Source organism: Prunus avium, chromosome 4 (genome assembly GCF_965620075.1).
Source record: "Prunus avium chromosome 4, drPruAviu1.hap1.1, whole genome shotgun sequence".
Taxonomy (NCBI): Eukaryota; Viridiplantae; Streptophyta; class Magnoliopsida; order Rosales; family Rosaceae; genus Prunus; species Prunus avium.
In genome coordinates this window covers 16,586,934-16,602,871 of record NC_142287.1, presented here as the reverse complement: position 1 = coordinate 16,602,871, position 15,938 = coordinate 16,586,934, and the positions used below count along the sequence as shown (strand labels likewise).

General features: G+C 35.8%; 1 protein-coding gene across 1 annotated transcript; it reads right to left on the bottom strand.

Annotated features, from left to right (window-relative positions):
* Positions 1-64: 64 nt before the first annotated feature.
* Positions 65-5,572, bottom strand: HY2 (phytochromobilin:ferredoxin oxidoreductase, chloroplast / phytochromobilin synthase (HY2)). Its single transcript, XM_021964056.2, has 8 exons — positions 5,170-5,572; positions 3,394-3,510; positions 2,128-2,222; positions 1,571-1,664; positions 1,329-1,460; positions 1,028-1,132; positions 504-554; positions 65-437 (listed from the first exon to the last, which is right to left on the bottom strand). The coding sequence occupies exons 1-8, from the start codon at positions 5,374-5,376 to the stop codon at positions 249-251; spliced, it is 990 nt and encodes a 329-aa protein (XP_021819748.1). The 5' UTR covers positions 5,377-5,572; the 3' UTR covers positions 65-248.
* Between the last annotated feature and the right edge of the window lie 10,366 nt (positions 5,573-15,938).

Below are 15,938 nucleotides of genomic sequence, written 5' to 3'. Positions count from 1 at the left end.
TTTTGGCTTCGCCTTCAAGGCACAGTTCAGTTATTCTCATATGAATGACAGAATCTGATTCAACTGCACAAAGTAAAACTGGCCCAACCTTGTCACTGAAATAATTGAACTGCACAACAGAGTCCGTTTAGCGTTTTCTGTTTTAGCAAAAGTAATTACTATATACATCATCTGGATTCCAAAAGGAGAAAGGAAAAACATCCACAAAGGGAAAAAAAGTGCAACAGATTGGAACACAGAACTGCAATCTAATTTTCAAAACTGTTACTAATAAATTCTCCTTTCCTATCCCAAGGGCGACTTTCAAAAGACTTTCCAATTATACTGCGACTCTGATTTATAGTCCCGTCCTCGCAGCAGTACTCAGGAAAGTAATCCAGGAAGCTTTTGCTTCCTAGTTCATCAATTCCATTAAAGAGGAAGTTCACCAGCAAGTCCTAGAGATTATTTTAAGTCAGAAACTGCACTCATGTAACAAAATCAAACTCATCAATGTCCAATACCTTTGCTTGTGTCTCGCCAATCAACTTTTTTAGCAGTCCATGCCCAGGATCCTAATGTCACATGTTGTCTCAACAAAATAAGTCACAAAAACAGATAATAGGGGATTAAGCTGTAAAAGTCAAAGGCAATCAAGAGAGCCACCATAACTATCATTTGATATCTAAAAATTTCTTGAAAAAAAATAATTTTCTATTATAATTTAACTTATTAGGTAGAAATTTTTTTTTTTGGGTACAACTTGTTTGGTAATATTGAACATACTGAATTTCCATTATGAATTCAACAACAGTTCTGTTCTGAAGGCCCTATAAGTGAGACTGACATTCGAAGAAAATAACTGCTTTCCTTTTCTTTGTTCTTTTAACTTAAAACACTGAATTTTTAGATTTGAGAGTGAGTAAACCAAAGACATGAACTATGACTTCCCAAAAAATCCGTTCCAAGGTCCTAATATGAACCACAAGGAATCCATACATAAGAAGGGATGCATGTAACAATAAACCTGGCAAAGAGCATTAATCACCTTCTCTGCTCTCCATGTTAGATATCTATGTTGTGCTTCACGATTACACATAATTTTAGAGGCATTTGTCTCCACTACTGCTTGGTCCATCAGCTCAAGCCACGCCTGCAGGAGCAAGAGGAAGTTCTAACACATTACAACTTGGAATTCTACAGTTTAATTGATATGTTAGAACTTGGAACTCTACAGTTTAATTGATATAGGAAGTACCATATAAATGTTGATATTCAATTCCACTTAGCAGCATAGGGAAAATATCATAAACTAAAATTTTGGGACATAAAAGCCATCAAACTTATACCTTGTAATAATCCATGAATGCAGAATATAAAACATCATATTTGTAGGAGCTTGATGTAAATCTTGTCCATATCACAATTGGTGAAAAAAATTTTAATGACTCGCTAGTAAGCTTTCCTCCCCAGGGTAAAAGCTGCATGAAATCTGTGTTCAGTCACGATGCCATATCTTTTAGAAAGGATTTGGAAATAACCACGGGATTAGCATTTACATTATAGTTCTAGTTCGAATCATTCTACTTACCTCAGCATATTTAAGGCCAAGAGGTATTAGGCCTTTATAGTATTTTTCTTTGTAATCTCTTTGACTGATGACATCATGCAAGGGATTGAGGTCCCTATAAATGATCAATTATGGGTAAGCTCCAAATTTAAAGTATTCAATATTTATACATGATACCAAAACAGCTTCAGCGAGAAAAATATAGTTATGATGTACTAAAATTATCACTTTGGGAAGATAAACATACTATAAGTGTCATTCGGCATCAAAAGAGAGTAAATGGTGGAGTTTCTAGATGCAGCACGCCCAACAAAAAAAGACAAATAATTTACCAATGTATCACAACAGAAAGTTGGACTTCTTTTCTATAAATAGATGTACTAAAGTTTGAGCTAATTTATAGCAATAATATGTATGTTTTACTACATATTTTTAGAACAGTAACTTGGTTTGGATAATTCTCAGTTGAGGGAAGACAACACTATCAGTAATGATGTTTAAGATTAATGTAATGATATTGTCATAAAAGAACCGTAGTCCTATGATTACTTTTAAACAATTAATAAATAAGAGCTTACAGAACAACTATGTTCGTATTTGCACTGCTGAAGAAGTTGGCACAAAATATGGGCATATCAAATTCTGGTTCTGGGAAGACAGCAAAATCCAAAACCTGCACATGATTTATGATACAACAGTTATTGGCCAAAGTGTGAATTGTGTTATAGATCATAACAAAATATACAAAATATGCACATGCTTTGAGGAAGGCCTGTCAATTGAGGTTTCCATACCTAATCTCATCAAGCTTACAGATTCTCAGGCCATGAACAAGATCTTACTAATTCTCAGATTATCTCCTAGCAGCTTCAGCTTTTAAATTCATTTGTTTTTTTTTCTTTTTTGGTCTGATATATTCATTGGTTATTTATCAATTATTATAGTATTAGAGCAAAATATCATGTTATCAATTATTCATTGGTTACTTTTAATTCATGATCCATGTAATGTGTATGTTGAAACTTGAAATCGATAATTTCACCGTCTCCTAACTAGTTATCAGTAGGAACAAATAACTAAACCTTCAGGAGACATACTTTCTACTAGCCTAACTTCCAATTTTCTCTTATTGTTTTTGTGATATCAGATATTTGAGCAAAGATTACGGGGATACCAATTGAAATTACATTTATATTGTTTTTTTTTTTTCAACAAAAAATAGCAATATGTGAACTGTTATTTACAGGTAAAACAAAAATAAATAAAAGGAAAAATAATCACATGAAAAATCTTCACCTTTGAGACAGAAAATTTCAATAAGAATATGGCTTCAACTCAGTTTATGGTTCACTTTCTAATTCTAATTGCTAAACAAAATCATGTGAAACTCTAGTACCTTCATAGTGTCAAGAGTGAGAAATATTCTCGCATGACAAGGTAAATTTAATGCTGAAACTAGTCAGTAACCAAATTGCCATAGATAAAAACCAATCAGCCTCTTGTCAAGAAAATGAGTATGAATGGGGCTACAACACATTGCACACACAACAATTTTGTAGTACATATGTATCATCCTATAGATGATTTCCAACTGATCTGTAAGAGATTTCATCCATCAATTCAACACGCAACCCCGAAATGAACTATCTTTATTTTAATATGCAGGTGACATACATTTTGAAAATATAACAATGGTGGAGTACTAGGTAGTTGACATCATTGCACCAGTATTATAGCAATAACAAATAAACCAAAACAAAATTATTAAATCAAATGGAGCCACTGTGAGCTCTTCTATAGCTCACAATATAGGGTAAACAAAGTGACAAGTTACAGCATGATACCTGCATTGTTTGATTCTCAATGCAAAGGCTACGTAGAAGCCTAACTTTAGTAGCTTCGAATGACAACATTTCAATCTCTGATTTACCATCCATTGAGATCCGAGAATTATATCTTTCCTGATGACACACAATGGAATGCTAGTCATGAATAGCAGAAATAATAAACATTATGACAGGTAATAATCATTGGTGAAATATTCATAATTGTATACTATCACAGCATCAAAGAGTTCTCAAAAATAAAAAAGTTAAATAGTTCAAGAAATGGTCAACATGAAATTGCAAACCTTTTGAAAGCTGATCTAGTCCAAATAATGCATAAGAAAAAGCTGCATAAGTTCAATACAATTGAATTCTATTCTTGGTGAATTGCATCTACAATCAATGTTCCATCAGCTAACATGTCAATGTCATGATCTGAGGATACAATTCGTTTTTTGACAGGATTTGGATAATTGAATACTACGGTGCTTTCAGCCAACTATGTTCACACTGTGAAAGATAGAGAAGTGTACCAAGAAAGCGCATGCTTAAGCATAATTTTTTTTATTATGAAACAGAACTTATTCATAAAAACAATAAAACACAGTACAAATACTCGGTATTTTTGGAAATGTTGAGAAAAAAAATCAACCACTAATCAGGACGAGCCACATAGAGCCAAAATAGTCCTCTAGTTCAACTATAGGACTGAATGACCCAACCACCTACCCAAGCACCCTAGACAATGCCTTTCACCTTGGTCGAGGATGATCACCTTGGGTGTCGCCAAAAGGAAAAGATGGTAGCTTGACCTGAGGTCCATCTTGACTTGAGCACTCGCAATGCTCACATCTAGGTCCCAAATACTAGCTCAACCTGAGTACTCAGGCCTAGCACTAGCTGTTTGCCTGAGGTCCCAAGCCCCTTCTGGCCCTTTAATCATAGATCAGACTCAAAGAAGAGATCCCTGAAACCTCAGAAAGGATCATCAGTTATGTGACTTGGCACCCAATGGAAGGACTGAAAGCAGCTTCCAAACCAGAGGAGCAAATTGGGAGATTGTAGTTTGAAAGATTTGAACTCAACATTTTCCGACCACAAAAGCTATTTTGCTTTACCACTACTTCTAAAAACATAAGCTATTAGAATGGGGGCCAAGAGATATTTTATATTCTAATACCAAGTATTCCCTTTCTCCCATATATGGTGAACAATCCGGTTAAATTAAGCACTTGTATTGGCGATGTATAACGACAATGATTATAAGGAATGACTTGGCACTCCACACCATTGGCAATCAGCATCAGCCAACATAGTAAGCTCAGTTAAAATATGGGAAGAAGCTACTCGATTAAGTTCATTTATGACTTCCAAGCAAAGTCTGAAGTGTTTAGTAGTATTTTTCATATATTAGTTTCCTATAAGTGCATTTACTGATCTTCATACCATAAGTTCCCTATCTGCTTCTTCTCACGGATTAAGTCATCAGTTAATAGGAACAACACCCACGAAATAATTTGATTATTGTACCAGAAAAGCATCAATTTATCTTTACATGCACAAATTAACGCACACAAAAAGAAAAGAACAAGGCCGAATAATTTTTCAGATGGCGATCCAGCAGCAAACATCTTGTATTTTCAACAAACAGCTGAGTAGCAAAACCAGCATTTAGTAACTTGGAAATTAAAAGAATAATAATATTTACTCATCTAAGTTTTTCAGTACCAAAAGGAACAATTCAAATCAAACCAATCTAAGAAGAACCCATATCAGTTTTAGGAGAGTACATACCTGCAAGGGAGAAGGTGCCAAATGGGTGTGGCGTTTGGTTTCATCCAAAGCAAAGTTAATAAATTTTTTGTAAGAAATTGCAGAGAGTTGGACAATGGGCATATGCTGCTTCCTACTGTTACTGCAAATGCTACTAAATAATGCTGTTCTGATTAACGGTAAAGGTCTTTTGGGTATGCAAAAGCTTAAAGTAGAACAACATTCCATTGAAGAGAAAGAAAAACTTGCACTGAAGCATCCACCAACAGCAGCATAATAAACCTCTCCTTGGGGGGTTTTAAGTCTTCCTTTTTCCTTCTTTTTCTTTAAAGTTTTTTTTGTTTTTTTTTTTTGGTGCTGCTAAAGATAGTGAGGTTGTTTCTCAGTCTGTGTTCGGTTCAGCTTTATCCAGTTACCACTACAGCACTACTCAGTGCGTTAGAGCCATGAGAGCAGAAAATCTACCGAGAGACCCACCATGTAAGTTGTGTCCCTTTCAATAATTAGGCCTACGTTTCCCTCATTCGAACCGTACATAACAAAACAAATGATAGGAAAAGCATTGTAAAGCAAAAAGGAAACCGTGCCTTTTATTTCAACAAATTGTTATTTTTTGAAGTCTTTATTTTTAGATCATACTTGTAAAAATGTTATTTGAACACTTTTTTTTTTTATATCAAAATTATTTGAACACGATTAATTGACTACATTAGCTCACCACGTGATGTGGCAACTTATGTGATAATGACACGTTAATTAATGAAATTCGCTTATTGGAATTTAATTTTTCTAATTGGAACTAATTAAATAAATTAGATATTAACCCAAAACTTCAAACATTCATCGGGGAAAACCCTGGGTTTTCCCCTTAATTCTTGTATGATTTAATAAAAATGAGAAACAAACTAAATTTAGGTCAATATTTATTAGTGTAACATTTTTAATAAGAGTAATGCTACACTTACTACATTTTTATCTCACATTTCTATACCACATGATGTGACATGTCCATATCATATATTACATCAATTAAGTCAATGAAGTGTATTTTAATAAAGAAAGTTTAATTAACAGTTTTTGTTTTGTTTTAATAAATCATAAAAGAAAAGAAAATACTAAATAATTTTAATTGATGTAGCTATCCACCTCATCTGCCATATAAGGTGGTATAGGAATGTGGTATACAAATGTGGTAAGAGTAGCATTATTCTTTTAATAATTGTCACATTTAAGGTTAAGTAATGCTACTCTTACCACATTTTTATACCACATTCTCATACCACCTTCTGTGGCAGCTTAGGTGGATAACCACATTAAAAACGGAACAAAACTACAAATAATTTTAATTGATGTGGATGTCCACCTCAATTGTCACATAAGGTGACATGAGAATGTAGTACAAAAATGTGGTAAGACTAACATTATTCTTTAAGGTTATACCTTCACATTGATTTTAGCATATCTCAAGTTGGTTTCTTTTTTTTCTTTTTTTTTTTCCTCTCGCCATTGGTACTCCACACCTTATTCAAAATATATTGAAATCTTTGGAGAGAGAGAGAGAGAGAGAGGACTTGCAAAGTCGATGTTATTGTTCATGGCTGTTCATGTTGCTAAAAAATTTCCTAGGTAATTTATACACCTAACTATAAGGCTTTTATGAAGTGTGAAGACTTAAACTTGGCGTTGGTGTGTTTAAAGGTGGGTCCTTTGTTTAGTTTATTTTTTTTAATTTCAGTTGGTATATTTTTGTCTTCATTTGTTTACATATTGGGGAGGTTGGATTTTATTTTGGGGTATGATATACTAGGTGTGTAGGTTCATGGTGGGTTTGATACCTATTCTGGAGGTGATAAAACACAACCGTGCACAAGTTTTCAAACATGCATGAGTGTTCATACAATTTAGGTAAATAAGTAGGGTTTTCGGTTTCTACTTGTTAGGTAATAAAATTTTAACAAGTAAATTCAGATGTGTTTAGTTTAATCACAGTATAAGAGGTAACTCATATACAGGTAAATTATTTTTGTATTTATCTCATCCTAGGTATTTAACTCCACATACGGTGGTAAATTGTTGTCCATTATGTATTTACTTCATATGAAAGTCAATCACTTTTTTGATGAATTTTTTCTTATTGTAGGTGGATATTATGAAGACAATACACACAGTCTAGAATTCACAATTTAAATTAAAACTAGCCTCTCTGCATGCGCTTCCGCGCCTGCGAGAGGTTTTTTTTTAAAAAAATTAAATTTATTTTAGAATTAAAAAAGATAATGGGTAGTTGTATTCCATAAAAATAGGATCCATTATCTTATTTTTTATTTTTTATTTATTTTTAAATATGAAAAAGTGTGAATTTACCATATTATCCTCATTTAATTAATAATTTCAATTCTTAATATTTGCATTAACCAAGGGCATTTTCTGATATTTTGAATGTTTCACCATTCTCTGCCTTTTGCTTTATATATATTAGAATAAAAGATGCGTAAAATCATAATTTTCAGTTTCTTGCAATATTTATTTAAAAGGGCAAAATGGGCATAAAAAATGAGATATAAATACTTGTGGGTCTAGATAAAAAAAAACAAGCAAATGCATGGGTAAAACCTGATAAAAGCCAAACCTTTTGGGCTTGGATCTAAAGACCCCTAAAATAAAAACCATTATCTCCCAAGAAAACCTCCACTCTTCGTTGTCGCTCATTGTCAAACCAGATCTGTTTATTGACGTCGTTGAAGTCCAAGGGAGATATGAGTTTCTTTTCAAGCTTTATAAATCATTGTAGTACGGGTCTATACGTGAAAATTTAGAAATTTGGAATAGAGAAAAAAAATTACTTTTTAAATCAATCAACAAGGAAATCAAAACCATTGATCTCGAAGATTTGGTGCTCAAATATTGGATTTTGTGGGTACCAACCTCGTGTTCCTCTTGCTCCTACAAGAATTCTATTTCTAATCTCATGATGACCAAGGTTTAAAATATCGGTGGTATCGGAAGTCCAAAAACACAGAAATGTCGATGGAAATATCGGGATATTATCGGTATAGGTAAAAATTGAATAAAAACCACGAAAATTGTAAGAAAAATTTGGAAATTTTTATTGAAATTTTGCAGGATGTTTATTTAGTCAATTATCTAATAGTTTATCACAAAAAATTGGAAGGAAATGCATTGCATGATGGATTTAACTGATTTAAGTTGATTATATAGCGAGCTGGCAAACACTGTAAGTGTAGAAAATATGTAGTAATTAATTAAAGAAGATTAAACACACCATAATCAATTTATATATAATGAATTACTACAATATTTTACATTTTATATATTGCATGGTAAGATACATGAGTGACTTAGTACCATATAGAGTTCCTATGAGGTTCAAAATTTTCACTATCTTCATCATCTCTATGTGTAGAGTAAGTATATTTTGAAGAGTAGTCATCAAATGATAAATCCCCAAAATAGTTTTGCATGTAATTGTTAACATGCCACCCATATGGATCAGAGATTGGTTAATGTTGTCCATAAGCAAAATCATTTGAAGATTGAGTCTCGGATTCTTTCCATGAGTCGCTTGATTCCATCCCAATAGGAATGGGATATGAAGGGTAGGGAAATGGTTGGTTATGAGTATAACCATAGTTACTACTTCCTACTCCAACAGAGTCCGAAGGTATAGATAACGAGTCATCTTCTTTTGGGTTTCGTATCGGGATATTATCGATAATATCTCGATATATTGCCCAAATCATTCATAATAATGTTGAAGTTATCTCCTCGATATTATCAGGATAATATCGGTATATTGACGATAACACCATGGTTAGTTGCTAAAATATCGGCCCCCCAAAAATCAGATATTATCGGGATAATATAGGTATATTGATGATAACACCATGGTTAGTTGCTACCCCCCCCAAAATAAGATATTATCGGGATAATATCACCGATAATATCAATATTTAATACCTTGATGATGACCAATAAAAAATTCTAGTATTTTCCTATCATTCTCTTGTTGTTAGCTTTTGTCATTTAAGTATCAATCTTTGAATACTCTATCAATTCTAAGTTGCATTTGACCTTCATTTCATGGGTTTCAAATTTGAGTCGCTATATTTGGGTCTCAAATGATCTATGCCACCTCATTTGGGGATCGTATTTGGTGTATAAATTTTGTGTCCCTAGCATTACGCTTCTTGTTAATATGTCGTGTCATTTTTCTTACTAAAAAATTCTTTAATCTTTAATAACTTTTTAACATATTCAAAAAGCAAAAATTATAATATACATATGATGCATCAGTACATCAAAATTTTGGATTGCTAGATGTGGTTTAATCCAAAGGCTATAGAGGAATGACATGCAAATTGATTCATCCCTTTCCCATTAGCTATCACGTGAAACACAAGTGAGGAAAGCAATTGAAAGGCAAAGGATGTCTTCTCCTTTGTGTAAACAAGGCATACCTTGGAAGGTGTCACGGTAGTCTTATGAAGGTGTCATTAATCTTAGATCATGTTGTATGGTAATATTATTTTTTTTGGACATGGTGTAAGGTATGATTGAGATCCTCGATTAATTCATGAAGACCTATGAGTATACAACGATGAATCTCTACCTTCAGTAAAGAGGGAGAATGCTTTGATGACATGATTCAGAAGTTTTTGGCCAAAGCATTGGATCTGATTAAGAATGTCATATCTAACCAGACTTGAATAATCATCTAAGTTGTGAATTCACATTAGGGGGCGTGACATGTATTCTATGCCCTAATGATGTGATCAAGAGCATTGAGTTAAAGAATGATCGTATTTCATGATAATTCCAACTAAAAAAGGTTCTCCACCTAGTCTATATTGGCTTGGATAGTCATGTGTGACGATACTTAACGAAAAACTTATTCTTTCAAGTTAATAAGTTAAGTTATTTAACAAAAACTACCCAAGGAAACGGGAAACATAAATTTGAAGAGAATGAAGAAAAATACGTTGTCGTTGGCCAAAATGTCTTTTTCTAGATTCAAGTAAGTGTAAACATACACGTATGTGGAAAATAGAAATATGGTTTTTAAATATTGTATTGGTTTGTTGATTAATTGTAAATAATCCTAGGAGAACTCAATGTGATGCAATGATGCAAAATAAGGGTGTGAAGTTGGGTATTGAGGTGAAATATGATTACGTATCAATAAATAGTTGATTCTAAACGTGAACATCATATTGTTATTAACAATACTTTCTATGTTCACATAAGAAAAAAGGTAGTTAATCAATGGAGGAAACTAAACCTTAATTAGAAGGTAGTTTTCGGTGTTCACACTGAAGGTCCAAATGGTGAACTAGATGAAGTTCAAGTTGAAATACGGATAATTACTCAATGTAGTTGTTGAGGCCCAAAAAATCCAAGGCTGGGCCCAAATATATTTCTAGCCCAGTAAGACACCTAACTTGGGAAAAAACCCAAGTTGGTTACACAAGAGTTCGTCATATGCGCTTGCACACCTGCCACGCCAAGCAAATAAGCAACATGCCACGCTACAAGCTTAAGTGGGCCTAAGCCACGAGAATGTCTGGGGCTTGCTGAGCGGGTTGTAGTATGGATGGTTACGAGTATTCACGAGGCTCATTGATGGTCCAAGGAGTTGAAGTTTTGGGTTGCTTGGGAACACCAAAACTCAAGCCCATTCCTTGAGCCCAAACATATGGGTAAGTATGAGAGAGAAAACCCTATAGCCCATCACCTTAAGAAAAGGCCCACAACACTTGAAAAAATCCCACATCAGCCAAAACTTCCAGCAGCTTGACAGCAAACTCATAAGCCGCTGGAAACAAAATAGCACAACCTAACACCTTATAAAATATTCAACATCATGGAAATATCTAGCATCTTTGTTAAAACCAGATCGAAGCCAAACCACCAAAACTGAGCAAACCCATGTGCTGATGAAAGTAAATCACCTTTTGACTAGCACCCTTACCCATTCTTTCCTCTGCAAGCTTTGGTGAGAAAACAAGAAGAAAAAGTGGGTGGCGCCTCACCCACATGGAGAAGTCCAGCTGCATGAAAGTCTTGGAACTCCAAAAGGCTTCATGCCTATATGCTCAGGCTGGGAAAGTTTCACCAAATAAGATGGAATGGAAGGAAGTGAAGGAAAAGGGGAAAGGGTAGCTTGATAAAATTGAGGGTTCCAGCGCCTATAAAAGGAGGCACTTTCTACCCAGCAAAAACAACTCATCGAAGGCAAGCATCCCCTCTGGAACCCTTCAATTTCATGCTCTGTTCTTCCATCTTCTTTCTCTCTCCCACAACTCTTCCAAAGCTAGCAAGCATTCTCACTCTCTGCTGGAAGCTTCAATTTCATGCTTTGTTCTTCCATTTTCTTCCCTTCTCTCTCATAACCCACATCCAGAGAGAGCAAGCATCACCTCTCATCCCTGGAACCCTTCAATTTCGAGCCCTATTCCTCCATCTCTTCCCATTTTCTCTTATGGCAAGCTATTCCAGAGCCTAACGGAGCTTTCGTCAAGCTGTCAGAAATTGCTCAAAGCACCCACTCTTTCACCCTAATCTCTGTCTCTCTGTCTCTCTGCCCCAACAAATTCTCTTGAAATTCCTTGCTTTGAACCTCTATTTCTCATAAAAAATCTACTCTCTCTCTCTCTCTCTCTCTCTCTCTCTCTCTCTCTCTCTCTCTCTCATGCTAAACTCATGAATGCTTAGCTTCCATGCCACAAGCTTCTCAAGCCAAGCCAAGAATTTATCTGTAAGCAATCGTTGGTTTCACTGGTGAAGAAGACCAAGGTGTTTCCTAAGGCTCAACTACCATTTCGAAGCACTCTTGGGGTCTGATTCTTGAACTCAGACACAAGGGGCAATTTCACACATTTGGCTCTTTACAGTAGCCTAGGCCCATCAGTAGCTGCTGGAACAAAAAAGCCCCTACATAACCTCCTGCCAATTTCAAATCCTCCAGAAGTCTTCATATTGCAAGTCAAGGTGCAAGCAACCAAAACTCACCTTCATGCTGCCAAATTCCTAGCAAATTAGTAAGAAGATGACACTTCTCATGCTTCGGAGCCTCTCAATCAAGTCTGAAAAAGATACATTAGCCAAGAATCAGACACTAGAAAGGGATGCTCATTTGATAAAGATTAATGCTTCAACACTTAGACTTGCATGCTCTCATTTTCTTTGAAGAAACTCCTGCAAAGTAGAGAGATGATGCATAAACAACAAACAAACTCATCAACCAAGCATTTGACAAATTCACATGGCATAAAACCAATCCACATGCCAAGAAATTTCATTTCATTCAAGCATTCCATGCAATTCAGGCTTTTCAAGCAAATTGAAGAACTCATGCTCTTGCGACAATACCATACAACATCACGCTCTCACGACAATATTGCTCAAGATCATGCCCTAGCAATGCCCAAATCAGCACATCAATCATGCAAGCTAACTTATTTTGGGTTAAAATTCAACCAAGCCTTATCTCCTATGTCATGTCGCAAAATAAGCCAACTTTTGGTAACCCCAGTAAGTAAACTCCGATATTAAAGTGTCTAGGAAGTTCATCAAGGCGACACCCTCGGTGTCTAAGAAGATTGGGTTTTAAGCGGGACCATTTCGACCCCTCCAACCTTCCCGAAAAAAACCTGGCTGTGATTTCAAAGACTCTTAACTGGTTATCCTTGAGTTGCTCATCGTTACATTTAATATATATATATATATATATATATATATATATATATATATATATATATATATATATGACCAAGCTAATAGTTGCTGAAACCATGCTAATCTTCATGCCAAGAAAAACAAAATGACTACGCCCAAGCAAGCAGCATGGATATTTCATGCATATTGAAGAACCAACCATGCCATGCCACTGCCAATTATTTTGGGCTGAAATTGATTATTTGCCCCATCTCACTGCCACTTCCTGGCCCCAATAATCAAGGGGGCTAATGTTGAGGCCTAAAAAAATCACAAGCCCAAAGACATTTTAAGCCCAATATAACATATAATGTTGGCCATGCGTTAATCAAAGCTGTATTTTGGGAATTAATTCATTAAATAAATAATAGTTTCCATGCCATGCGAAGCCAATAATACATTTTTCATATGTCAATAACCTATCAAGCTCATATGAACCCAAGTCATGTGGTTTACGGGGCTTGCACGAGGGATTGTGGTGTGGAAGGTTACGGAGGTCCACAAGGCCCATGGAAGCTCTTGGATAATAGAGACTTTGGGCTAGCTACTTGGGAGCACCAAAGTCCAAGCTCATTACGTAAAGTTCTCCAATGTAGGTGAGCAAATGAGATATTTTTCAAGCACTTCCTTTTACCCATAGGAAATAGTCATTTTCCAAATTCCTAGCTTTACCCGTTGAAAACAAGTCTTTTTCAGCACTCCCTATTACCCGTTGGAAACAAGCCAATTCCAGCGCTTCCTTTTACCCATAGGATATAATCAGTTCATGGTACCTAGCTTCACCTGCTGGAAAATAGCATGCCCTAGTGCTCCCTTTTAACTATTGGAAATAGGCTGGTTCCAGCACCTCCCTTTACTTATTGAAAATAAAGGAAAACCCATACCCTCTATAAATTGGGAGGCATTTGCTAGGCAAAATCAACCTCTCTTGGTGGCTGCAACCCTCTCAGCAACCACGAGAACTCTTCTTCCTTCCTCCTTTCGGCTACTGCAAGCATTCTAACGGCCATCTCAGCCATGAACATCGATCCTTTGGTTGCTGCAAGCATCCCAGCAGCCCATCAACCAACATCTCTTGGTTGCTCAAGCACCCCAGCAACCATCAAACCACTTTCCTTCCTCCATCAGCTGCTGCAAGCATTCCAATGGTCATCCCAGCCATCAACCTCCATCCTTTGGCTGTTGCAAGCATCCCAGCAGCCATCGACCAACATCTCTTAGTTGCTCAAGCACCCCAGCAACCATCAAACCACTTTCTTTCCTCCTTTCGGCTACTGCAAGTATTCCAGCGGCCATCCCAGCCATTCCTCAACCATCACAACCATGTTTTCTACTTTCTCACCCTTGAAATCCTCCATCTTTCCTATAAAGCCTCACCAAGCATAACTCCAAACTTTTCCTTCCTCTTCATACCCTTCCAAGCCTTCAAGCCTCAAGCTTTTCCTTCCATCCTCCTACCTCTAGAACTCATAAATCTCTCTAGAATCATAGTCACAAACACCATAGCCTTCAAAGTCTTAACACTACAAGAAAACATGCTTTAGTTGACACTTCATTAGTGACGTTGTTGTCAAAACCATCAACTTTGTTACTATGCTTTGACGCTTTTTAAAAACAGTCAATTATACATCATGTTATGGTGACACTTATTAGAAAACGTCAATTCGCATTATATATACTTGATGTTTATAAGGAAAACGTCAATTTACACTATCTATACTTGACGTTTATTTGTAACCATCAACTATGGAGGCTAGAGCCGTGCGCGGCATCTTTCTATTTTGGTCCAAATATTTCTTAAGTGTCGTGCCTTTTCATTCTCTCTTCAGAAACCCACATATCACAAGCTGTAAAATTTAATTCTTTCATTTCGTGCATTTCAAATTCAAACCCAAATATCAGAATCCCTAACTTCTTCCACTATTTCTTCAATTCCCAAATTAGAGACTCAAAGTAGACGATCTAACACACAAATTTCAAGGGCTTCTTGCTCTTGGATGACAACAATTAGCTTTTTTCTTATCTCAATCTCATACAATTTTATGGGTAAGCCTTCATTCCTCAAATCTGTCTCAATCTCTAGATATTTAGGAAGACCGAACCAGAGGGTCTTGAAAATGGCGAAAATCTGAAACTTTTAACACCCATTTTTACCTTGTAGAACTGGGTTCTTTATTGTCCAGAAACTTCAGGCCAGGTATTCTCACAATTGCTTGTTATTTTGGTTGTATGAAATGCTTCATTCTATTTTAGGTTTGCTTTTTCTTTCCTTTTAATGGGAGAAGTTGACAGGACCCGACCCAAATTCCACTTTGGAATCCGAGCTGACCCTATGCGTGTCCGACACCTGGCAAGTGCCGAGCACAAATGACCTAATTGCCCTTTTAGTCAAAATTCAACCAAAACTGGGGTTTGACTTATGTCGAAAAATTCAGCAGAGTCTCCTATGAAATCGGACCAAACCCAAAATTACACCTGTCAAACAAACAGAAGAATAAACACCAACTGCCAGCATGCAAATATTTACATTCTAACAGTTAAACAAGTGTTCAAGGGCATATCAGAGCATCTAGTCAGAAACGATTACAAGGATAAAATAACTATACAAAGTCCTACAAAGGCAAAGGAGGTGGCGGAAGGTGGTCTCGGCCCAGTGGTGGCGCACTGACGCACGGCTACTGCTTGGGGGCGCAAAACATTGAAAAGGTGAGTGGACCAAAAACAAGCTTTAGAAAATAATATAAGAACATACTAACCCCACTATAAAATCAGTTATAAAACTAAATCATTTCTTTTATATATATTCATACTGAAATCAATGCATTCATATTATATCTATAGAATCATTCAAATACTTAATCAAACATGAAATCTTGAAAGCATTGAAATCAACTATAATCTACCACCTAGGTGTACCCATTTAGCAATCCGTCAATTCCTCTATAATCCGTCAATTCCATTCTCATGCCACCGGAGTGACACATTCTCGCAGGTCTCGGTGACGCAAGGTCAACCCAAACCGCAATCTCACAGGATTCAGGGGACACTTGGTCAAC

Bases quoted from the DNA above. Each gene is read 5' to 3' on its own strand.
- HY2 (XM_021964056.2), bottom strand. From the start codon at position 5,376: ATGGAATGTTGTTCTACTTTAAGCTTTTGCATACCCAAAAGACCTTTA. The intron at 1,133-1,328 runs GTATAAGTTTGA...TTGCTCCTGCAG, and splicing joins CATTCATGGATTATTACAAG to GCGTGGCTTGAGCTGATGGA. The intron at 438-503 runs GTATTGGACATT...AATAATCTCTAG, and splicing joins TTGGCGAGACACAAGCAAAG to GACTTGCTGGTGAACTTCCT.